The sequence below is a fragment of the Hypomesus nipponensis genome, chromosome 12 (assembly GCF_054491055.1).
Source record: "Hypomesus nipponensis isolate SF chromosome 12, ASM5449105v1, whole genome shotgun sequence".
Taxonomy (NCBI): Eukaryota; Metazoa; Chordata; class Actinopteri; order Osmeriformes; family Osmeridae; genus Hypomesus; species Hypomesus nipponensis.
In genome coordinates, this window is record NC_140372.1 from 8273700 (window position 1) to 8298951 (window position 25252).

The 25252-nt window shown below is 42.5% G+C and overlaps 1 protein-coding gene across 1 annotated transcript in view; it reads right to left on the reverse strand.

Moving 5' to 3' along the window:
* The window catches only part of nlgn4xa (neuroligin 4 X-linked a), a 32786-nt gene extending 13601 nt beyond the window's left edge, over nt 1–19185 (reverse strand). The window contains exons 1-2 of the mRNA XM_084668585.1: nt 18720–19185; nt 10054–10206 (exon numbers count right to left, since the gene is read on the reverse strand). Of these exons, the coding sequence (XP_084524711.1) occupies nt 10054–10206; nt 18720–19185 (619 nt within the window). The remainder of the gene's footprint in view (nt 1–10053; nt 10207–18719) is intronic.
* Between the last annotated feature and the right edge of the window lie 6067 nt (nt 19186–25252).

Consider the following 25252-nt stretch of genomic DNA (forward strand, 5'->3'; position numbering starts at 1 on the left):
CATTGAAGTATGAGTTGTGACAGGCATCAAGCCTCCAAGTGGGGAGTCTAACAGTGAGTGAGGCGAGGATAAGGAAGGTAGAGGGCAAGAAAAGGGAGAGGAGAGAGAGACAGAGAGAGAGAGAGAGAGAGAGAGAGAGAGAGAGAGAGAGAGAGGGAGGGAGGTAGAGAGGGAGGGAGGGAGAGAGGTGCTTTTTGTTGTAGAGGGAGGGAAGAGGGATCTGAGCTCCTTCAGAGTGGCAGGTCGTGCAGGTAGGGGACAACCGTGTGACAGTGATGGAGGAGGAGGGATACGGAGCAAGTCAAGCACATACAGTTCCGCGTCCCGGGCACTCCTCCTTCCAGCCTCGATGACTCTTACACAGTGGATTTCTGTGTCAGTCTCAGAGCATGCAAACCTGCTGCATTGTAAGCCACACAACTGAAATGCACAATGTGCACGATGCAATCGAGAAAACACAAGCTTGACTGACACACACACACACACCACGTATATCCTTACACTAGAGACACAGCCACTGCTTAGGACGGATCTGGGTCATGAGGCATTAAATCCCCTTGTTCATCAGCTGCCCTTCCACACACACACACACACACACACACACACACACAAACAACCACAGCCATCACCTCAGCGCACACCATCTGTCCTCCAAAAGCTCAGCTATCAAATCCATCAGGGTCTCGCAGGTCTCCCTCCACAGGACCGCATGGACCACGTGAACCAGCCATCTGACAAACCCTCCGGAGCCCCTCTGGCAGCCATGCTAGCTCAAATGGGTCTGGGAACAGCCCATTTACCCAGCCATGGAGGGGGCACCACACTGCACTGTGAGGACCACCACTCTCTTGCTGTCCCTAAGGCACCAAGCTGAACAGTGGGAGAGTTCAGTGTCACCCTTCAGTGTTAGCTAGAGTGAGATGCTGAATGATTTAGCTGCACATCAAAAAAATGCTTGGGGGTCCTGTGGTCAGTCACCTTTGAAAGAGATAAGGGACTCCTGTCCTTGTGGTGGAATTGGAAAAATGGCTGTGGTGATGAAGAGCTAGCTGGGAATCTTTCCATCTCCGAGGAGGTTGGAAGACGACAAAACTGTGAATGAGTAAAATAAACCCATTCCACCCAAAATACAAAAACTTGCTACAGTGTCACTTAATTCACTCTTCACATTAAGGTCCCATCGTTTTTAAGGTACCATGGGTAGGTAATGAAGTGGTAACAGGATAATTGTACAGATATTTGTACATAATGTATTAAGTGAGTGTTGGAAATGTCTTTGTTTACGGTTGCTTTGCTGCTCGAGGAAAAAGGCTAAATAGACAGATCATGACTTTAGTGATTTGTTGACCTAGGCGATGGATCCTGGTACAATGAACTGCCACGTGTCAAAGGTTTATCGAAAGCACCATAACAGGACTTCCCTCTTCTGGTCAGGGTTAACCCTTTAACACTGAACATATCTGCTTCTCTCAGCCCAGAGTCAGCGAACCATGTCATGGCGCCTCAAGCCACATGGCCCTGATGTGTTTACACACAGAGCCTATGAAGACCAATGGGTAGTGTGATAAACACTGTCTATAACAGACATTTCAGTAAATCTTTCAAGATGTTCCAAGTGCAGAGACAAGGGACCCAAAAGACAATCCATAATAGTGATTGTTTCGACGATAACCAATAAGTCACCTCAAAGTACGGATGAAAAAGGGCAGTGTTGTTTTTTGTCGCAGGGTTTTCATGGGCTCGCATCACATCCTCAGTCAGTGTGTTGTGTCAACAGAAATGCGAGCGAAGCTGAAAAAAAACATTACAAAACTAAATCGATACTAAGTAAATACATAACCATGTCAAGACACACACTAATCCTCTTTGTCTACAAGTGGAGTGGCCCTTCTTGAAGCTAAAACCCACACGAGCCCTGACAGGTTAGTAAATAGAGGAACCAGAGAGAGCAAAAAACATAGCATCAAATCAATGTGCCACGGTGCCCTAATTGGAATAAAACACAAATCATTGCACAGTTGGATAAAGTTTGTTAATTTTTTTGTTAATGCTTGGTTTGTTTTAAGACATAACAAAATTAGTTGATGGAATAGCCAGGCACTAATTGCGAGAAAACCCCACCGCATGTTGTGCTCATTAGAAAACTGTAATTGTGACTCCTACAACTGTCTATCTTCTTCAAACACTATATTTTTCTCCTCATGGTTTTAATTTGTGCTTTGTTCTTTGAGATCCTTTGAGCCCTTTTCATGCCATCACGTGCATCATGTGCATACCTGATCAATGCATTCTTGAAATGCCTGAATCGCCACAGATATGTAACCATCGACAGGAAGTTAGTAAATATGTAGAATGAGTCTGCAAAATAGAAAAGGTTTCTGATAATGTGATGAAGAACATATGCACTATTCCTACTGTAGCCGCTCCACTGTACGCAGAACGCATTTAAACAGATGTGAAAGATGAATGGTTTGGATGCTGCTACGCAAATAGAAGCGCATTGTTTGTAAAACAGCGGCTTTACACAAGTTCTGCATCACATTAATAGAACGGAAAACAACAACCTCGGAGGAATGTATTCTATACATGCATCCTCATTTAGATTCAGTCTGTTTCATTAAGGAGAGAACAAACAGCCGATGCCTTCATGCTTCTGTATTCTCAACATCAAAGCGACACCCTATTCGGTTGTCGGCCATTTCTCTCTTCTCTGTCTACCCTCCAGTCACAAAGCGACATTACTCTTTAATCAGCTTTGCATCTAGGGACGAGTTCCACCCTACAGATACATCACAATGCAAATGAACTAGCTCTCATGGTTCACTGACTTCATCAGACAACGAAAGCACAGAGACTGCGGTGGTCTTCTACACAAAGCTTTCTACAACATATTCATTCATTTTTATTTGTCCTAATATTTCTTGCGCAGTCATTTATCCAACAGTATTGTGGGGACGGAAAATATGTTCAAAGCAGACGCAAACAGAATACCTCATCCCCATGTTGCAGACTGTGAGTCCTTGTTCAAACGTCTTGTTCACCAGTTGAGATGATTGGGTCACCAACCGAATACTGTGGCACTAAAGTCAAGTTTGACCTTTGCTTGCCCAGGGAAACAATCCCCCAGTGTTTCATTGGGGCAGCATTTTACCTCTCAACCCACCATCCTTGGCTATAGTGTAGTTGTTTGTATGATATTCCAGCTGAATGGAGCTGGAAAGCGATCGGGGTGTGCTCTCATGGGAGGTGTCTACAGGGTCAACCCCTGGGTCAGTGAGCACGTTGGCAGTGAGCACTGTTTCTTACTAGCTTTCCCCATTCTCTCAAGGCTCAGCAATGTGTCTTAGGCCAATAATAGCAAGTCCCAGCTGAGATGATGGAATGCTGCTGTATACTGGTGAATGGCATGACCCTTAGCCGTCTCTTCCTCAGAAATGCATCAGGAGAAATGTTGAATGGTGTCTGCAGATATCAGCAGTGAAACATTTCTAAAATGTCTACATTCTGTATGGGGTAAGAGAGATGGAAAACAGAACAGGAACAGCTTCTAGATACTTTAATAGTACTAGTTTTTCTTTCTTGGAAAGTATATCCCTCAAATGTTACAAAGTCTACCGGATAAATATTTTTGAAATGCAGCACTATGCATCCAAGCAAACTCTAATCTGATTCAAATGTGTGTAATTAGAATCCGACTCAGCAGGGATCACATGCTAATTAGTGTCAAGCTATTAACTTTCCTTTATATGACCGTTAACAGAATACTTAAACATTCTCTGATATTTAATCAGAATATCATACAGGCTTCAAAATGAGAAGTAGGAATGTAGTACAATACATTTTTGTACCTTTGTTTGAAGTTTTTTTTTGTAGATATTTCTCTTTTTGATATGGATATATAGTGTGAAAAAGAAAGAATATGAAAACAATTTATATTCTACATATTCTTGAAGTTATCACCAGAGAACATTCATAATTCATTTTCCATTATGAAAATATACAATGTAGGTCATACTCTGTATGGTTATTCTGCTTATCTGCATGGTACTTCCCTGTCATAATTCCAAATGTTATACCTTCCTTTGTACCTCTGTTAAACATCACAGCTACATTGACTAAGTATTAAGAGTTCACAACCTGATCAGATAATCCCTGAGCAATGGCTATTGCAGGCAATGTTCTCTCCCCATCTATCTCACATGTTCATTCCCATCCTCCCGTGTAGAAGAATAACAGCACTCAGATAAGAGCATTTCAGTAATATCCTCTGACTGACGTTTACACTAGACAAAGGGCCGTCTCTGATGCAGGGAAGGGAAATATTAGCGACTGTGTTCTGTTATACTTTATTCTTATGTCAATGCAGGGAGAGTACATTTTCACCTGAGTGATTGAACTGAAGGAGAACCTGCAGCACACATTGTGAAAAGGGCAACTTGTTGATTGAGTTAAAAAATAATGAACCAGAATTTATTGGAATTTATGTAATCTTAGCATATATTCAGCCTCACCCGAAAGACTTGAGCATTTCAACACCTCAAGCTGAGAAGATAAACATACTCTGATAGTATATCAAGAAAATTATTTTCACCGCTAAAACATAGTGCTTAGGGGCTCCAGTAACCTTTGAAAACTGAACTGGACACACGTGAAGGTCAAGTTCAGATGTTTAATATTCAATTTACTTTATTTTCCCCTTTAAACAGTTTGCAGTGTCATAAAACTACAGCAGTGCAGAGATACTGCATCAACCCTGGCACAGCAGAGCCCCACATTTACATGGCTCTGTGGTACGATAATATAAAAAACCCAGCTTTGTCTCACTCCTTTGCCGAAGTCATTCACAGCCTGTTTGTAATGCCCTGCAGAATGAACATATCTCTACAGAGATACTAAATAACTGTCTGAATCAGAAAAACCCTTGTTTTGGACCAAAGCTCAAACACACATTTAAACACTGTGTCGACTATACCACTGCAATGTCAATCTGCGGGCAGATTTAGAATCGCTCTGATCAGGCGAGCAGTCCTAGTATTGAATCAGCTGGGCCCATCAGCAAAGCAGCATCAAAGGTATTTTGATTTGACTTTGTTATGGTTTTGATTTAGACTGTCTGTGTCCTTGTGTTAGCTCCATATTTGCTCCATGTAAGCAGTGGATAAGACTGAATTAAAGAAGTGTCAGCTGGCTTGATTTAACATCATCTTTGCATACATACCACATGTTCAACACTGCACTGTACATCATGGTATGTTTGTTTCGTGTGACATGTCCCCTGTAATATGCTTTTATACATAGCACAAAAGCTGTTTGTTGTCAGATATTTGTCCTTTTAAACAAATACCAAACGCACACATGCACAACTTCATGGATCACGTTGATTTACCATTCCTTCCAACAATGATGGCCAATGAACTTCAAAATGTGGGGTCGTGAATTTGAAAATGGACCGTGACGATCTCTTGTGTGTTTCCATAATGGTTCACGGAGGGTTGGCACAGTGGTCACAGCCTCAAATCAAGTCCCGTGTGTAAAGCTGTCAGAGATTAAAAGCTATTCCAGTTGACTACCTCACAGCATTTAACCATCTCCAAAACAGCCATTTTGGAGTGTGTCTCATTATGGACTTGTTTACTCTGCCACTGCCCTTCCTGTCCCATTATCCACCAGGCTGTCGGGGCTTTTTTTGACCGAGCGAGATGAGCAGCCTTCTCAAGCGATTGTAATTTTGAAATTCAATGCACCGTACAATTATGTTTACTGTCCTCAATGTACCGGACCACTTACTCAAAACAAACTGATATAAACTATGCATTAGGAGAGACAAAGAGAGAGCGAGGGAGAACAATGAGGGCCGCAGCCATGCAACCCTAAGCTGTCGTTTGGAGCAGTGATTTACTGTAAAATGCTGCTGAGAACATTAAGTCTGACCGAATCCATTTGAAACTCCACCCATTGTTCTTCGGTGTTATCTGATGTTATTAGCATCGCTCTGTTCCCCCCATACGCATGTTCCTCCATACACTGCCTTTCCTTCGTCTCCCAGATAGAAAATCCATGTGGGCCTTTAGCAGAGCTTCTCAAATCTCCCCAGTGTGCATCTGTTGCATCCTGTAGCTTTTGCTTCAGAAAACGAAGCATTTAGAGCAGAGGAAAAAATGAACAGGCATTTGAGAGAATACCTGTGGTATAAATCTAATACTTAAAGGCAAACAATGGTCTTTTAAACAAGATAGGTGAGAAAGTGAACTGTTTTTATTCAAACATGAACTTTACAAAACAATTGAAATCATTTATTGATATGACTATCAAGGTTTGGGGTTTTATTCATGAAACTGTGAGCACTCTCCAAACTACCATGACAACAATGACCTTTAAAAGAGGACCTGCCTGCTTTCGACATTTTGCTGTAAAACGCAGAATGTGAAAAGTTCAAGCATATCCTCTTCAAAGGTCTTCTAAACAAATGGAACTTTGAATATTCAGAATAATAGGACCACTGTGATCCATATAGATTTGACAACTGCATATACAGCTAATGAACCTTTGTTAGCTCTGTTACTAGTCTTTTAAGGAACCAGTACACACTCACATTCTGAATCAGTCTAAATGATCCTAAAAACACCATACGTTGCAAGCAAATGTCTTTCAGTCATCACATTCTATTTTGGCGACAAACAAGACAGAATATTGGCAGTATTATGTTGAATTTACTTGAATACAGTATTCAAGTAAAATAGGAAACGGAATCGCAAATATTAGGTCCTTAACAGTATTTATCTTTTTTTTTTAAATCATAATCTAGGCCAGCAATGTTAGCTAGATTAAATGCTACCTCAGTACTGAATCTTCCAGCCAGTAGTGTCATGTTAATCTGAGTGAAAGTTCTTCATTTGTACAGACATGAGACTGGCACACATTGTCAAAAGCTCATACAAAGCACCATTTGTCATGCTAATGAGTGTTTTTGCCGAAGTGACAGATGACTCCTTTCACCCTCCTTTCCTGCCCCTGGCGTGTGCAGGCCAACAGGAAGTGCATGCAAGTTTGTTTACTCTCCTCGCTCCTTTAATGGGGGGGAGCTGACTGTGCAACACAGGATCAGTGTGCAGCCCCTGCAGTCTGTGTCACGTCAGAAGCCATCGCCTCGCCTGCTTTACAGTGACTCATGGCTACATTGTTTATTGCAACTGTCATGTCCAGCTTCCCACACGATAGACTCTCTCTCCCCCCTCTCCCCCCCCTCTCTCTCTCTCTCTCTCTCTCTCTGTTGCCCAAATATATGAGGCTGTCTACATGTTTCCATTACAAAATCACAAAAGAGGGGGATTTGACGGGCAGCTATGACCTCCTCCAAGTACTTGCCGTCCTTGGCCAGTTGGTGGGAAGTCAGGCAAAGGGCCCTGTTGGGCCCCCGTCAATGCCCATCCTAGGGCTCCTACCCTCATGGTGGAAATAGACGCACTGATACAGAAGCAGCCGCATGCACTAGAACCACATTGTGGTGTAAGACGAGAACAGGTTTTTACAGCCTGCAATGTTACAACCTGTATTTAGCATTCAATTCAACCAGTGCTTCATTCCACTCAAATAAATGTTTGAAAATGGATTTTGAAGACAACAACAAAAATGAGACGCCTGTATTTTTCCAACATTTTAGATTTTTTGGGGACAGTACGTGTTTCTCACAACAACTTGTGTTTATAGTGCCATAATCCAAGTGTGAGCAATCCAAAGACCTGCAAATTACCTTCCTTACACTCAACAAGATGAGGAACCAACTGACTGAAGTATTTTCAGATGGTACAAATGTTCACTCTGTATACAGAAACCACTCTAACACCAATCAGAAGCCTCCTCCCCCTTCATTAGCAAAGCCCGGCGGCACACAGGACCTGAGTCGTCTGGGCACAGGGGAGCCGGGGGGGGGGGGGGGGGGGGTCAAATGAAGGAAGACACATGTGTCTGTATCAGACGGCCATCAGCAGGCCCCTCACGTCCAGCCATAATGGGCTGAGGAGAGAAGATGGAGAGTGCCATGTGCCCCTGACACATCCCAGCTCAGAGTAATGAAGCTCCCCGAGCTTGTCACTCGGGCCCATGTGACGTCCGCCACCCAGATGGTGCAGTCTTACGAAAGCACAGGCCGGGCGAGCGGCTCCGTTTTGTCCATCCGTCCGCTGCGCAGGGATCCAGGAGGAGGTCACAGATGACCCACCGCTCCGGACTCCGTCACAGTCCAACGGATCCCATGCATTTCCCAATGGCCTCTGATTTACCACGTGAAGGGATTAAGAGCCGCGATAGGCGTACTAGCAGGCCTGCGCTCAGTAAGTCTCGTCTGCTTTATGACTTGATTATCTTACTAACCCAGTGGAGTCATGGGTCCAGAGACAAGAAGAATGGTTCAATAATCGGGACTCAGGAAAAATGAGCAAATCAATACATACAACAGGCGTTGTATGAGATCTAATCTGACCATGACTTCAATAAGAACGACTGTAGTGTCTCTGAATTCTGTTCTGTAATCGTGTGACAGGAGCCCATCCTGCAGAAATGGTGGGGGAAACAGATAAAGGAAAGGACTGAGTGTCTGAGAACCATTAACACCTTGCTCTTTATCCGGGGAAAGGCCTGGCCTTGGCCTAGATGTGTTTTGTAGCTGAATGTGGAGCCCCCAATCTGGGAGGAAGGTGGCAGAGCCCCCCTCCCCCCGCCCCCACATCAGCACAGCCAAACAGCTCATGATTCTCCGCTGGATTCTCCCTCCCAGATGAACATTGTCAGAGAAGCTGAGTGCTGCACACTTAACGAGGCCTTCCATTCTTTCTATCTTTCATTCTTTTTTTTTTCTTCTTCTCTTCTTCCTTCCTGTCTCTGCATCGCACACTTTTTCCGAACACCTTTTCCCCCTGGCTCTAATGTATCTAAATATAGTAAAAGAGGGTGTGCAGACAGCTCAGCCTTATAACAAATGGCAAGCAGAGCGGAGCCAAGTGGTAGAGTGTGAATATGAACTCATGGACTATCTTATTGGCTGTGTAGCATATCCCATGGTTTTAGACTGTACCAGCCTGTTGACAAATTGAACTGTGCTCCTGAAGTCCAGAATATCTACACCCCACATGACTCCAATTCTCAGTCCCACTCCTATTACCTTTTAACATATCTCTGGAAAACTGTTTATTAAAAGACAGTAAATGTATCTAAATTGAGTACAAGATTTAAAGACCCAAATGAGCTCGGTGATGTCAGTATAAATCTTTTTATTAGCTAAACAGGTCTGCGTTTTTGCATATGTCAGTCCCATTTCCTATTTCTATTCATCAAATGTCCTGTATTCCTTTCATTCATATTCTGGTCATGTCTTCATTGTGATTTGGGTGTGGCCTCTGAGAAAAATGTATTGATACAGATAATTCAATAAGGAACTGCATTTTATTATAAGGTAAATTTAACTGCTTTAACTATACTGCACAGTTTCCTTAAAAACTTAGAAAATAAAAAAAGACTAAATGTATATTTCAGAGGCCAATTTAGCTTGCAAATAGTTTCTTAGCTAACACTGGGAAAGTCCACATTGCAGACAGTTCCAAATGTCTTCTGACTCTGGAGAATATTGTTGTTTGTTTCCAGATGATCGATACTCATATCCTAAATATGCCTTTGTCATCATAACAGACATTCTAATTTAGTCTGTGAACCCCCTGCTGAAGCATAATCTTCAGTGGGACCCAAGATTGTCAACTCAATATTTCTAATTCAATATACATAGCTAAATCTCCAGCTGTGCAATATCAGTTTAAGAACCCTGAATTGCATTTCTAAACCTTGTTTCCAAGAATAACCATCCACCAAATTTAAAGTGCGGCAGACAATTTACACCTAAATCAATTTAAATTTGTAAATCCTTTGGTAAAGAATTACAAGCATATCCCACGACTGCAGGACGGAGCTATGGCACACCGCTAAAACAAAGTGGACCTGTCGAATCAAGATTCCACCAAAGCAAAATGTACGGTTGGTGGGTAAGAGACATGAAGACGTACATACCTAGCACCCCAAGTCTGTAGTTGATGGTGATGACAATGACATTGCCGTAGCTGGCCAGGATGCTGCCGTCTATCATGTTCCCTGTCCCCTCCATGTAGGATCCGCCATGGATGTAGACCATGACTGGTTTCAGTCCATTCTCGTCATGGATGTCTACAAGAGAAAGGACAAACATTAGTTCCTACCTAGCTACCAGCAGCAGTCTGACAAGAATAGAAGGAGCCAATTCCCTTCCATAGAAGACTCTTGACATTTTCATAATCAGTCAAAATGTAATACAATGATCAATGTCTGAACACAAGTAAATCAGATTAACCTTCTCACGTTGTCTCACCTTACAGGAAATCAATGTGTTCATAATTTGTGTGAAATCAATGTTAACGCTTTGCATAGCCATACACATTGTATGGTCATACAAGTTTCATACGATCCAAAAATGCAAAAGGAAAGGAATTCATGCGTTTAAAATTAGTCATTATGTAGAATTCATGGAGAAGAAGAAATCACACATTGTTACCATAAACATTCCCTTTGACAGAATCCCAGCTCTCTCCCTTCCCTCTGTCTCGGTGTCTGTTTCACCTTGTCTGCATTTTTAGTCAAATCACAATAACACACGCAGAGTGCTCCAATTAGGCAGGATGAACAGCCCTTTTTTTGTGGCTCTCCAGTGATTAAGCCTGATGATTAGTACATGTGTAGGTGGTGATTATAAATTAGGGAGGAGGGGGTTGGAGGGAAGAGTGAGAGGGTGGGGGGGTTGCTTGTGCATGCAAGAAGATGGGCGATAACCTGCCGCAACAAACCGACTGGTACAATACATCAGCCTACAGCAGAGCCAGCCTCATTAAGGTATTGTCTTTATTGACTTTAAGTTGGAGTCCTTTGGGTCTAGAACTCCAAAGCTCAGCACTTGTATTTGACCTGGAGATATGAAAACAAGGAGGCCAGTAACCAATGAAATGGGCAGATGCCTTCTTTTTTTCTTCTTCAAAGTCTAAAGAAAACAAAATGCCAAAAGGTGATTTGAACACTGGTTGCAACAAGTCTACCAGAAAACTGCACCTACAGACTGCCCAGTCTGAACAGCTGAACCAGCCCCGTGATCCACATCCAAATCAACATGACTTCCTGGAAGCCTTTCAAATGTCACAGAGCATCGGCCGAGGGAAGCACGGTCCGCGGAGCTGGAAAGCCAGCCAGCGCAGACAGCCGTGTGGGAGGAGGCTGCACGGCAGCGCGCGAGGAGAGGCCTTTGCATAAGTGATGCGTGTCCATACTGTAGCAGCGACATGTCAACGTCTCTGGCCTTGGACCCGTGGACCCGTCGCTGGCCTTCCACGGCGCTCTGATGCATGCAGCTCGTATTTAACTGATGGCCGCACCGTACCCGCGCTGATTATTGGCTTCTGTTGCACCTGCCTATGCCTGCGGCGGGGGTGGGGGGGGGCGGGTGGGGGGGTGGGGCAGTGGCAGCCAATGTCTGTCTGGCTCCTGATGGGCTGGCAGACACTGGCTGCGTCAAAACTGGGCTGTGTGTGTGTGTTTGACTCTCCTCCTCCACCAAAGAAACCCCTCCAAAAAACAAGGAGCACAAAACAACCCATGGTGGCAGGTTATTAATCTCTGCTGTGCTCTGAGTGGAAGCCCAGTGATCGCTAATGCGAATGCATCTATTTCACGACTTCTCACCGACACCGCACCCTCTCCTGTGAGAGCTCAGGCTGTGTGAGGCAAGGGCAGGCGTCATGACCCTCATCACTAGCACTGTTCCTGTGACTGGCAGTTCACTCTTCACAAATACTAGGTTCTTCCACAGATGAAGGGGGGGGGGGGAGGGGTAACCAGCTCATGCTGAACGAATTGAACGAGTGCTCTCACCGTGCCATGGTTCGTACTTCAACTCATAATTAGGAGCAGCTGAACTGAGAGGAAAATTCCATGCACATAAAAATGGGCCAAGTGCTATAAAGTTGTCTCCTTTTCTAACAGATTTGCATCTGAGGTTCTTTGCAGGCTGGGAGTTGGGCAGGCAGTATATCAGACCCAGAGGCAAATTCACTGTCATTCTCTCTTTTGGTGTTATGCTGTGGTGACGGGGGAGGAGGGGGCTGGGGGGAGGGGGACAGTGGGGGGCTGTTAGGGGCACTTTGAGCCAGCGAAAAGATGCTGCAGATGTAGAAGAATGTTTTATATTCTTGGAGCCGAGGTTCATCTCAGGGCAGCGTGTTTCAATCCTGTCACTGCTGAGCACTTAAAACCAGAGAAATAAAATAGTTTCACAAGAGCTCCTCTCCTTTTGCCTCGCTTTGTGTCTCTGTTGAGGGTCTCGGGCTAAGGATAAGTCTATGAGCCAGGCTAGATCTGGCTCTAGAGGTAGGGCTAGGGCTGGATCTAACACTAGGAAAGGGAATGGATCTGTCTAGATCTAGGTCTGGAGCTAGGGATAGGTCTGGTACTAGGGCTGGGGCATGGACTAGAAATATGTCTGGGGTTGTGACTGGGATTGGGACTGGGGCTGCCTGGGTGACTCTGCAATGAGCACAGCGCGGACATTCATCACTGCCATGCCGAGCCTGGGGGATAATGTATTCCTTCGTGGACCAAGCAGCGGTGCACACATTACTCATCTTTATATGGAGTGAGAAAGGGGGAGAGGGGGAGGCAGAAAGGGGAAGAGGGAGGGGGGGGTTCATGTGAATTTTCCATTGGTTTCAGCATTTTCAAGTGTTAGTGGGAGGGATGGAGATGACAGTTAATGACCATGCTTGGCAGAGTGAGCCCCCCTCCCATCTCCCCCATCCCCACACAGGATGGAACTCGTCACCCTTCCTGTTCAATAGAATGCTGTGACACAATGGCCACAGCCACCGACAGGGACTCTCAGGTCTCTGTGTGGCTCTGGGCAGAGCAAGGACCTGTCAGATGGAAACACAGCAAGTGGAGAAAGAGACCGTGTTGCCGAGCTTAACGTCAGAAATATTCATTAGTATTTCTACTGTACTGTACATGGTTCTGCTGCACACGCTATAACATGCTTATCCATGCTGTCAATTTCAAGAAGAGAGAGAATTAATTTGAATAAATCTAAAGGAGCATTTCAAATAATGCCCTAGCTCTCATTCCAGAGATAATTAAATTGGAAAAAATATTTGTCACATATTTTACAACTTTCTCAACGCGTTTCCTAAGGGGCACCGAGTGGTTTCAATAGATTTCCTTTCAAAACTTTCAAAAGAAAGGGTGTTTTCCGAGAGCGTGCTGTTTTATTTCTCCGAGCACGGAGTGAGCAGGATTTGAAGGAGACCTCCGCAGTGCTGAGGGAGGGTTCGGTCTGCAGCACACACACTCTATGGCACAGGTAGATCCTTGGAGGGGGGGGGGAGCCATTCATCCACACTGCAGATGTTCAAACAGTCAGTGTGCATCGATCCTCCGTGCACACTGGCGTAGACCACAGCAGGGTCGGGCCCAGGGAAATCAACAGTGCTTAAAGAAGAGGATTTATCCCCCCCATCAGAGCGCCTACAGTATTGTGAGTCTCAGAAGTGTGTGAACACATGGAAGTGTATGCGTAGAGAGGAGGTATTGTAGTGTTCCTTCTAGAGCTATTGATAGACTGATGACACATACAAGGTGAACATGAAAAATACAGACCCAAATATGTATTTTAAACTAGGACGTTGTTAGATTCACATTTCCTGTTACAGGGTTGAAAATAAGGTGTTTCAGTTCCTGAAAGAAGGAAGAACATCAAAAAGGTATACAGTGTATCCAGTATGATTTGTGAATTAAGTTGCATAACCCTTCAATAACACAGGGCCAGAGGAAGGCAATCTGGATTTGTATGACATTATGGCGGAAAGTGCCTGGATGAAGCCCAATGGGTTATAATGGGGTGAAATGTCTGCACATTTTAATAAGAGACTGCTATTCTTTGTAGTGCAATCCAAAAATGTCACTGCTTGTTCTGGACCTTGGTTTTAAATCCCACAAGACAAAATGATGATGGCCTCACTCTTTTCCCTGGGCCTTTTTTCTATTGTCTGTGCCCCTGCCTCGAGAGATACTCTTTAAAGTCATTTCGCTATTTGGTTAATACCATGCACGAGAACAAGCTGTTAATATAGCAAAAAACGTGACAAAGAGATTTTGACAGAGTTACATATGAACACATTTCTACTGTCAAAACAACATGGGTTAGTGTTCATGCTTCACGGAGCGATGATAGAAACAAAGGGGAAACATGACTGTTTAATAGTTTTCTGAGGAGGCGAGAGGGGAGACATGCAGAGTTCCATTTTAACATCTTTCAGTTTGTAGGTGGGGGGTGGAGGGAGGTTTCTAGGAGGTGGTGTGCCTCATTCCCATTTAGAGGTGCCCTTTCACATGGGATAAGTCCCTCTGAATCACTCCAAATCATCTAGGTCTCCAAAGAGGAAAGAGGTTGATCAAAAATGAAGAGCCCAAGGTATGCATTGGTCTGCACTTCAAGGGGTAGAAAAAATAGGGAGTGGAACAAAAACAAAATCATTGCGAGTTGTCTTTTGTCATGCACGAGAATCAGGCTTTTCTTTTGTCAAAAAGGAAAAAAAAAAGACAGAAAAATACCTTCTTCTTCTCCACCGTCATTATTGTGGAAATCTGCACGTTGACGGTTTGAGTTGGCTCCTACGGTTGACAACAGGAGAAAAGTAGAGGGGGGTAAGGGGAAACAGATTTCAAAAAACAGTAACTGTGATCGAAAATGATAAAAATGCATTAAAAACGTGGGGTTGTGTTGGAGAAGGGGGAAAAATATTGTAGTAAGTGAGTAGTCTCACCAATACTTGGTGTGATAAAATGGCTTTTCCAGCCACTACCCATGAGCACCTCCATAAACACAGCAATAGAGTAATGGATGGAACAATACTTTACTAAGGGATATGGATCCTGGTCATTGTCACACACACCAGTACTGCACATCATGCGAGGACAGTCACTCAACCAAACGGGTGGCTATCATCAATAGAACAATCAATAGTGTACATGCAGAGAGAACACATGGAACAACCAGGAATATCTGAATATATGAACTATCTAAAATGCTATATTTCACTTCCCACTTAATCAGAAAGTGGCCTTTGTACCAGCTGAAAATATTATACTCATGATGTAAAGGCTTAAGCCAGGGCTTCTCTCAATGTCATTTGATTGGGGTCTCGCAACAGTATTATCATTACGAGCTCATTCTTTTACATGATTAGCCTTCTGCTGGTCTGACAAAAACCCAGTTGTTGCTAGTCAAAGCTCACCTATCTCATAATCAGATTTAATGAAACAAGAAAGTTAACCCTTTTGCCCCAGGACAATCATTATCATCAGTAACACTGCAAGTGTTGGATGAAAAGTCTGCAGAACAAGACTGTTTAAGCAAGACTTTCCCAGCCACTGTGATATCCCATATGCATTCTATCACACAGGCTATTGTTTTCCCTTTCAATGAAGCACATGTGAATGTCTGTTGCCATTGTGCTTGCTTGTCTGGTATATCTCTGATGCTAGTCCACATGCTGGCTGTTACAGCACATCATTGGGAATATGCCTTGGTACACATAGTGTAGAAGGCAGGGGTTGAATGGACACACAATTATGGCCTGTTCAACAGTGAGGGACCCCAAGCTGTACAAACAAAGGAAAGTGGTGTGTCAGTTTAACGCACCAAGGCATAAAGTCCTACATCTGTCCGACACACACATAAACACTCAAACACAGTCACATACACACATAGGCATACGCAGTAACCTTTTAGATGGGAACAACACAACCAACATCCTGACAGTTAAAATGAAGATTTCACCTACATAATATAGGGCTTTAACTGGCCATGTTAACCTCAAGGCTACTCTCAAATACATTGAAACAACAGGCAGTTACACACACTGTACTGGAAGTAGTAGTCTGGAACTAGCTCTACTGTTGATTCATATTGTGTGCTCTCTCTCTTTCTCTCTCTCTCTCTCTCTCTCTCTCTCTCTCTCTCTCTCTCTCTCTCTCTATCTCTCTATCTCTTTCTCTCTCTATCTCTTTCTCTCTCTATCTCTCTATCTTTCTCTCATCCTCTATAACACGGCTGACTGCAATACCATCAAACTGATGCCGAACTCTGGATCTGACAAGATGAAAGACTCTGGTGTCACTGTTTGACTGGAGTTCCTATTGCCTTTGAAAAGCAGAGGGGAAACTGCGAGCCAGTGATCTAACCAAGGTCCGCGTTGACACGTTCATGTAGCGTCTCCTGACCTGGCCCTGAGACATTTCTCCTTGCCTCTCCATGCATATGACTGGCTGTCAAAAACACAGACTTTTCAGAAAAGGACTGGCAACTTATCGCTCCGGCACTTTTGAGATGCCATTGGCAGTTTACTTACACTGAAAGTGATGTCCAGAGAATACAGGTCTTACACAAGCACTGCAATTATTCCTCAAGATGCTACTTGAGAAAGGTGAAAATACACAACTGTCACTCAGGCTCTGAAACAATTATTATATATTTTTTTCTGTTCTTAAAAGTTTTATAAATAGAAAAGTCATGGATTTAGGAGTTTTTCAGCTTAGTTGGTTTACATCTTATAAATATGGTACCAGCATACAATTCTCAAGTCACATGACAAGTGAGGACAGCTATCAATAACAGCAATGCCCTTGTAGATCATCATTATTATTATAAACATGTAACAGCCAAGTGCTTGTCAAAGGATACAATTGATTGCCCTTTGTGCATAAATAAAAGGTTATTATCTGTAGTTTGGGTTGATGAGGGATTTTAAGGTAGTGCTGATTTATATTTAGCTCTAATAGTTGAGAGAATACATGTGGAAAATATGAATGATTAGAAATAAAGTCTGGGCCAAAGAAGTATTGTCATCTCAATTAAACAGCCCCAGGATGCTACCTATTCACTTAGATTACTTGAACATGAAGCTGGTTACCACCTTTCTTCCCAGTCAGCAGGATTGCAGAGACAGATAAAACCAGCTCTGGTTCTGTCCCCAGCAGTAATGTTCACATATTCATACACTCATACGCACATGCACACATACACACGTACACAAATGCACACAAACACACATGCACACATACACACTGCAGTCTTTTGTTCACAGACTCACCTGAAGGTGAAGAGGCTCAAACAACACACAATAGCAAGATCTAACACCCTACGCACAAGCCACCTCAGCCCTGGCATTCATGACCACAATCCTAAAGGAGTACAACAGAACTTGATATTGGGACTGTATCGGGGTAGTAGATTTTCTTTTTCTGCTTAAATCAGACTACAATGAAAGCACTCTCCTAATCTGTCACCCCACTTGAGGAGCAAAACTATAAATCCCTCTCTGATCCTCTGCTTGCCGGATATTTCCACATTACATTGGATTTGAAAAGACCAATTCTGAGGGCATGTAAGGATGATGGGCAGAATGGCAAAAAGAAAAACAGAGTCAGAGAGAGAGATAGAGAGAGAGGGAAGAGAGACAGATAGACATACTGAGACAGAGTGAGAAAGAGGGAGGCCCATTGACCAAACCATGTTCATAGCTTGAAGTAAAAAATATAAATACTTTTAAAATGTTCATATCAATTATGTAAATGTGGGATCTGAGACTAGTTTCCATGGTTAAGCACGCAGAATGGATTGAACTTGACTTGCCTATTCACTATTGTCCTCAACATATTGTTGTTTTCAAATAAATAACCTTTTCTCTGCTTATTTTCCTCGTTTGAAAAAGGAGGGGAAGAAAATTGCTATTTTGTTTTTAAGGACTACAGTAGCCTACTGTGTCTTTTGCATTATTATTTACCTATTAAACACAAAATGACAAACTACAATTCTAACTAGAAAAACTATTGACTGTTAGAGGTCACATCATCCACTTTGAATTCAGCTGCAACTGTGATTTCAAAAGAAAAGAAAAATAAAGCAAATCCATTGTCCTCCATGATAAGTATTTGCTCTTGGGAGATGTCTAAACTTGGTAGAATAACATGTAACTGTGCATGCTGGCAGAGATTTTCAGATAAACTCTCTTCAGTGTTCATAAACCAAACATGTTCTCAAAAGCTCTGACTTACTTTAGCAAAGAGAGAGTTCAACTTCTGTCAGAAGCACAGGTGAACCCTCAAAGTGTGTTGTTACTCCTGAAACAGCGCCTTAGGGCAGACCAACCTACTTTACCAATTGTATCCTTTTTTTTAATCATTCTCTGATAGTAGGCCAAGGCTGATAAGTGCAGTTCATTTGTGGTCCTGTATGTGTCAAGTCAAAAAAGTAATGGGTGTTCACTCAAATGGCACCTTTGCAGTGCAGCAAATGCACAGGGAGAAGGCCTAACCACTCTGGAGAACACTATCAAAAGCCTCTTGCACAAAGGAACAGAAAATATATATATTTTTTACTGTAGTGTACCTGATAGTCCACATTTACTTCAAACTCTGACCTTCAGCCATAAATCTAGATGGCCTTTAGAAGTTATGCTCTTTGAGCAGCTGTACTGTAACTCGCCTTGACAAAGTGGTACACCGAGACCAAGCCTGAGTGCTTGAGAACAGGCCTGCAAATCATGCAGAAAACAAAACAAATGCACTGATCAGGTAAAAACCATGGTTAACAAAGGGTGACATACCATCCTCGGTGGGGACATAGATGTTTAGGTAAAGGCAGTCTTCATTTTGGTCCTGCACGTAGTTTACCACTGTATCCAGGTTGGCAGTGAACCACACAGGCAGCATATCATTGAGTAAAGACCGGTCCTCCAGGAACTGAGGACAGACAGGAGCAAATTGGGTAGCATTCCTGATTCCGGGCCAGGATGTGGGCGGCTCGGGAGGCTGGAAGCGTCTCTCTCCTGTGGGAGCTAACGCATAGGGGATTCCCAGGTACTGCTCCACGGGCCCAAGTATGTCATTGGGCAAAGATTGCTTTAAACCCCGCAGCTTCCCGTAATTCGTGATGACAACAGGGTGTTGCTGGGCCTGAGCCACGGCCAGCCACACAGATGCAAGACCAACCCAGAAGAGCAGAGGCTTGACCCTGGCCATCCCGCAGGCCGAGGCGGAAGACATCCATGAGGCTGCTCCTGGCCTAGACATGCTCCTGCTGCAGTCGGCCACGCAGGATGTTGCGGTTATGATCCTCTCCCCCGACCGTGCAGCCCAGATGAACCCCTCCTCCTCCTCAAGCTGCCACGTACAGATGACAGACAGGGCCCCAGCCAATCAGAGCAGCTTTCTCAGTGCCCCCCATCCTAAGAGAATAAGTGGGAATTGTGGTTGATCTTTATTTTCCCCACCAACCTCTGACACAGAGCTGGTCCTACTTGATTGGATATCCTGCAGGAAAGACAAAATCATAGAGTAAACATCAGTTAATCCCATGTAAACTATCAAGTCTGAATCCGTATTAAGTCTGTTTCTGAGCACTGATTAAAATTGAACTATCCTGATGAGGAGTTCTAATTCACAAAAGGAGCAAGAAATTGTGTGTACTTCATCAGAAATAGCACCGAATGTTTGTGTTTGAACAACCATTGAGTAACATTTGGAGAGATTGTTATGTGAAAATCAAAGGATTTCTTTAACTAACACATTACAAACTTTAGGGGACAGCACTATTTAACTTGTCTAACATACCCTACCATAACCATATCATACCCAAAGACGAAAGGGTTTGCACACACGAACACCACAATGTTGTTAATGCATAATTTGTTATTTAGTATTTGAAATCTAGATGTCAAGTAGGCACATATAATTAGGATCATGTTAACAATTTTCAACGTGGTGTATCTACTGTAACTCTCCTTTTGGCAGAGAGAGATGGCACTCGATAGTGTTCAGAGTTCAGTGATGATCTGAGAGGCTAACTGGAGGGTAAAGTGTGAAGCAACAGTGATGCTCTATGGAACGGAGCCTAATTGAAAGGATCTCCAATAGAACCAATGTGCCCTCTATACAATTCACCTTAACAGTGGTTTAAAAGGACAAAGCCAGCACACTGTAACCAAACAAAATTGGAAAGTGTGTGCATGCGTGGTAATGAATGAATGTGTGTGTGAGCATGTGTGTCAAGAGTCAGGTGGCTGAGCGGTTAAAGAATCAGGCTAGTAATCAGAAGGTAGATGGTTTGATTCCCGGCCGTGCCAAATGACGGTGTGTCCTTGGGCAAGGCACTTCACTCTACTTGCCTTACTGTAAGTCGCTCTGAATAAGAGTGTCTGCTAAATGAATGAATGTGAATGTGTTTGTGCATTTTAAAGTTGTAAGTTGGCATTACGGTTCTGAAGTGTTCTAAGATTCAATGACACTCTTCAGTACAACTGTCCCAATTTTACCTTCAGAAACATTTACCTCTTTGACAATTTTGAGTCAATCTGACTTTACCCAATGCTACAGTACCATCCTGTCCAAACAGAGTCATTACTAGAAAAGCATTAACAAATGTGTTCTGCTTTTACAAAACATTTGCAAATAATCAAGAAACTGTATCAGTAAATGGCTAGTAAATATGAAATATGAAACAGAGTATGAGGTTAGTGAGGTAAAGTATGATGGCTACCTGATAGTTAATTTAAGTGTATTATAATAGAAGGGCATTACAAAAGCAATTATAAAGGATCTATAATAATTGATGATACATTATTTAATATATAAGATTGAACTTTTAGGAACCGGCTCTTGCATCAAACCAGATGGCCATTTTCTTGCAACAGATCATTCAATTTCCCTAGAAGCACGCGCCATTCCGCGCAGTCAGACTTGGGAGGACGGTGAATGGTTGGAGGAATCTCATGCCTGGCTGGTCAAATCAGAGATGTTAATTAATTACCTTCTCACTTGACAAGTGTTGCATGCGTGACACTGAAAGTGATGGGTGTCTCATATGAAATCTCATGCCTATGACAAAATGCCTTAAGCACTGTATCTAAACTCAATGAATAGAAGATGGATAGATGGAAGCTGATATGGTTGAGTGCACTCAAAATGGAGGGAGAAGAGCACTTGACAACAGGATCAGGTCAATTCTACAGCTAGACATGAACCCATACGTGTAAAGTGATGAGGTAGTCTATATTGAGGCAGATCACATTGAAACATTGGCATTCTATCCCGTATGTTCTTCTTTCCAGTAACTTGGAGCAAGGATCGGAGAGATGTGGAGATGAGAGATTGTGGGGTACTATACTCCCTCTCGGAAAGATTATAAGAGATAAGTCTTATGAATTTCAATGAAGGCTGCATAAATCATTTGCATTTTAATTGTCAGAAAGGATCTGGTTGAGGGAGCTCTTTCCTGCTATGTAAAGTCAGTGGAACACACCTCAGTCTCTTAAGTCTACAGATAAACAGTAGGATAGAACATTGAAAACACTAGCCTGAACTTAGCATGACCTTCACATGATCCACAGACCATGTGTGCTTTCTACACACAGGACTTTACTTTATCTTAACTGGGTTTTCCAAGACAGCCATAGAGACACGAGCGAGAAAGATCAACCATAGACTTGGAAGAGGCCCTTGACAGCCTGTAGAGAAGTATTCATTATAAGGTGGCAATGTTCACACAAAGATAACGTCAATGAATGACACTGCAGACTGCTGAAATGGTGCGTGGGGGGGTGGGGGGTAGGGGGGGGGGTGGGCTTAGATTGACATTGAAAGAAACATTTGAAAAGAAAGCAGATAAAAGACACAGCAGCATTATAAGAACTTTAGATCACAACAGGTACAGGCTTTTGTAGACTAATCCTCAGGGTCGCTGTTCACAGTGTGACATATTAATGGATGACTTCCCGATTTCTTACTCACTACAGCACTTGCAGTGCAATTTAACCCTCTGTTGTTCATTCTACAAGTGTGTTTCATGTTTTTCAGCAGCAACGGCTGATGGATTGACATTACCATCATCAGCCTCACAATCCAACACCAAGCAAATAAATAATTTAAAATTAAGATTTGTGTGCTCTATTTGTAAGTATGTGGTATGGGATCTGATGTCCAGCACAATTTGGATAAATGCAATATGGTATATGAAGTAAGCCGAATGTTTGTTTTGCAATCTGAGGACAATCTTTGTAATATTCTAGGATGCGGTTGTGTGATTTTTTGTTTATCATGACAAAGTTGTGCCAACTATGTAGGCTATCATTAGATGCGTGCTGATGAATTTTAATTTATCTTCTCAGGTTGTCTACGTCTACACGGTTTGAGAATTCATAAGATCATCACCTAACATGTAAAAACGACTCTGTGCCACTATGCTTGGAAACAGCGTAATATCGACATTTGGATGAAAGATGCCTTGCAAGCTAGCGTCATGGTACCATTAAAAAGCATAGACATAGCCATGACTGCAACATCAAATATTACGTGCAGTTTAATATCACTGAATCATTTCACTTCATAAATATTCCAACATACGATGTGCGTCTACTTTCCTAAAAAGGCATTTCAGATATCTAGAGTACCATCTTGTGGCTTGCTGCTGAATTCGTTGGCAAAGTGCGTAGATGAAGCTGCAGTCAACGTTGTACCCCAAACCTCACGAAAGGTATCGGTATGTTTCCAAACATGCCTTTATATTTCAGTACACTCACATTACAGTGAGTGTATAGTCTGCAGCTTCATATATTTGAAGTTTGACAGTCCACCCAGTAGGCTGAGGCATACCCTGGTCGTAAAGTTGGTCTGGGCTGTTGCTTCAGTTAGGCTATAGCCTACAATTGCAAGTACTTAGTTAAGGGATTTTATTTCATCGGTCATCAACTGCAATGAATCATTATATGGTGGAAATATTTAAGATGCGTAAAGCCACGAGCTTTAGGCGACTGATATGACATGTCATTTTCACGTTGTCTTTTCTTTCGCGACCATTCAAACGCTGCCTTTTCGATGGAGTTCAAACGTACTGCACACCTAGTTTACGTGAAGAAACACATACTATAGTTATTTATAGTGCGCAAAAATATACCTATAGGCTACCAAATGGCTTGTCATGTTAAGTTATATATTTACTGGATATTGATAAACAAGATGCCGAAGACAGATTGTGAACGCACTTTGCCAAATTCCCATTGCAACTGTAGCCTAATGCTTCTCTAAAATGTCTGCAGCGCGCGTCCGGACAAGCCATCTAACGGGAGTGTCGCTAGTTAACTGGCAGAAATAAAAATTATTCAAATGCTCCATACCATGCTTGGTTTGAGAGAATAAAAAAAAAACATTATAATAAGAAAGACTTACCGTTTTCTGTATGTACACTGAATGAATCGTTCCTTTAGTCCTGACTTTGATCTAGTAAACCACCACCACACATACGGAAATGTTAAAACTCCATGTAGGCTTCTGTATTGAAAATCCCAATGTAGCGCAGTCCAGATAAAATAAGACAAACTCAAGGTCCTGTGTTTGGAAAAGGGATGCGGTTCATCAGTTGTTAATGATGGTAGGTTTTAGCACTACACAGCAAGGTAAGTGAGGAATCGGAGAGGCACGGTAAATTGTGTTGAATCTAATTGCCTTCATAGGGAGAAAGCAGGAGGGAGCGGGCACTGAACACGAGATTAGGAATAAACCCTGTTTGCACCAGTAGATTCTCTCTCTCTCTCTCTCTCTCTCTCTCTCTCTCTCTCTCTCTCTCTCTCTCTCTCTCTCTCTCTCTCTCCAGCTTTCTATTGGACTAGGCTGAGTGAAATTTACAAAGCCTGCAGCCAATGGATTGCCGCATTCTCTCCATCACCCTTAACCAGCTGCCAGTGTGTGCCAGTTTTCGCATGGAATTGGATGGGACAGGAGCGTGAGGAACAATTTTCACACCGGCTTTCTGACACCTGTAATACAATGTTTAGAGAATATTCCACTTTATGATAAGACGCATGTAGATGATTATCGGGGTCAAAATTAATTGTAGTTCGCCCACTATCCATCACAGATGGTCTACAGAACAAGGATTTAGATATGTTTTCGTTTAACTATAGTTTTTGGGATAATTGTTTGGTCTGGTTTAGGGGTTGTGGTTTGTTTATATTGTGTTGATTACATTTGTATTCTGTTTTGGGGGATATGAGAAATATCTGTCTATTGAGACAAAGGAACAGTGCCACTAACTGAGGATAAAGGTGGGCAGCCCATTCTCTTAAATGTTAGCTTTGATCATTTCTACAGCGAACAAAGTATAGTCACAAGTATTCATCTTATCTCTGAGGTGTACCATTCCCTTTGAAAGGGCAGTCTGCATAGATACACACATTTAGAAGAAGAGACATTCATTTTGCATTAACACGTTAGCATGAATTGTTTGCCAAATCTCAAATGTCTGCTCAGTAATATGCAAACTGAACCATAGCTGTGACCAATAATGTTAGAAAACGTACAGGCATAAGACTTATAAAAGAGGCAACAAACATTAATTTGAATGCCATTCAAGTGCTATCAGGATTGGAGCATATGTTTGCATAACAGAGACACATGCTGAGAGTCACATAATGAATTACCATAAAATAGTTGCATTCCAACCTCAGCTCAAATAAATGTTGTCACCCACAAGTTTGTAAGTAGAGACATTCTATAGTGAATGGCAATAAGCCACCACAAAGGTATGCTGGTACTGTTGAGTGAACTTCACACAAAGAAACTGAAAAGATAACAGGTTTGAAATTGATTCAAATATCTATCATTTGCATTATGTTAGACCCTGAAGTGACAGTTATCAATTGTCTCATTGTAGAAATAATTTCTATTTAGCGTAGATTGTACTGGATTACTCATCTACTATCAGAGCTTTAATAGCTTACTTTTCAGTAGAGAATGGCTTTTTTGTTGCAAAAAAGACTTTCTTGATTTCGAATTCCTGTTGAGAGATTGAAGCATCCTTTATTAAGTGAATAGAGTGCTTTTCAATAAAAGGAAATGCTTTTGAAAATGACAAAGTTTTAAGAGATGCCAGCTGACTCAACAATGGGAAGGCTTTGAGTTTGTCTTCTACCATGAACATTAATGAGAATTTGAGGAAATTGATAGCTCAGTAGTTAAAAACTCAAATATTAAAGACAGTTAAAGAATCCCAATGACAGATACTATTATAACACTTAAATCTAAAATGTCCATGCCTCCACACAACAGTAAACAATCTGTCATTTAGATTAACTCACTGTGTATGATT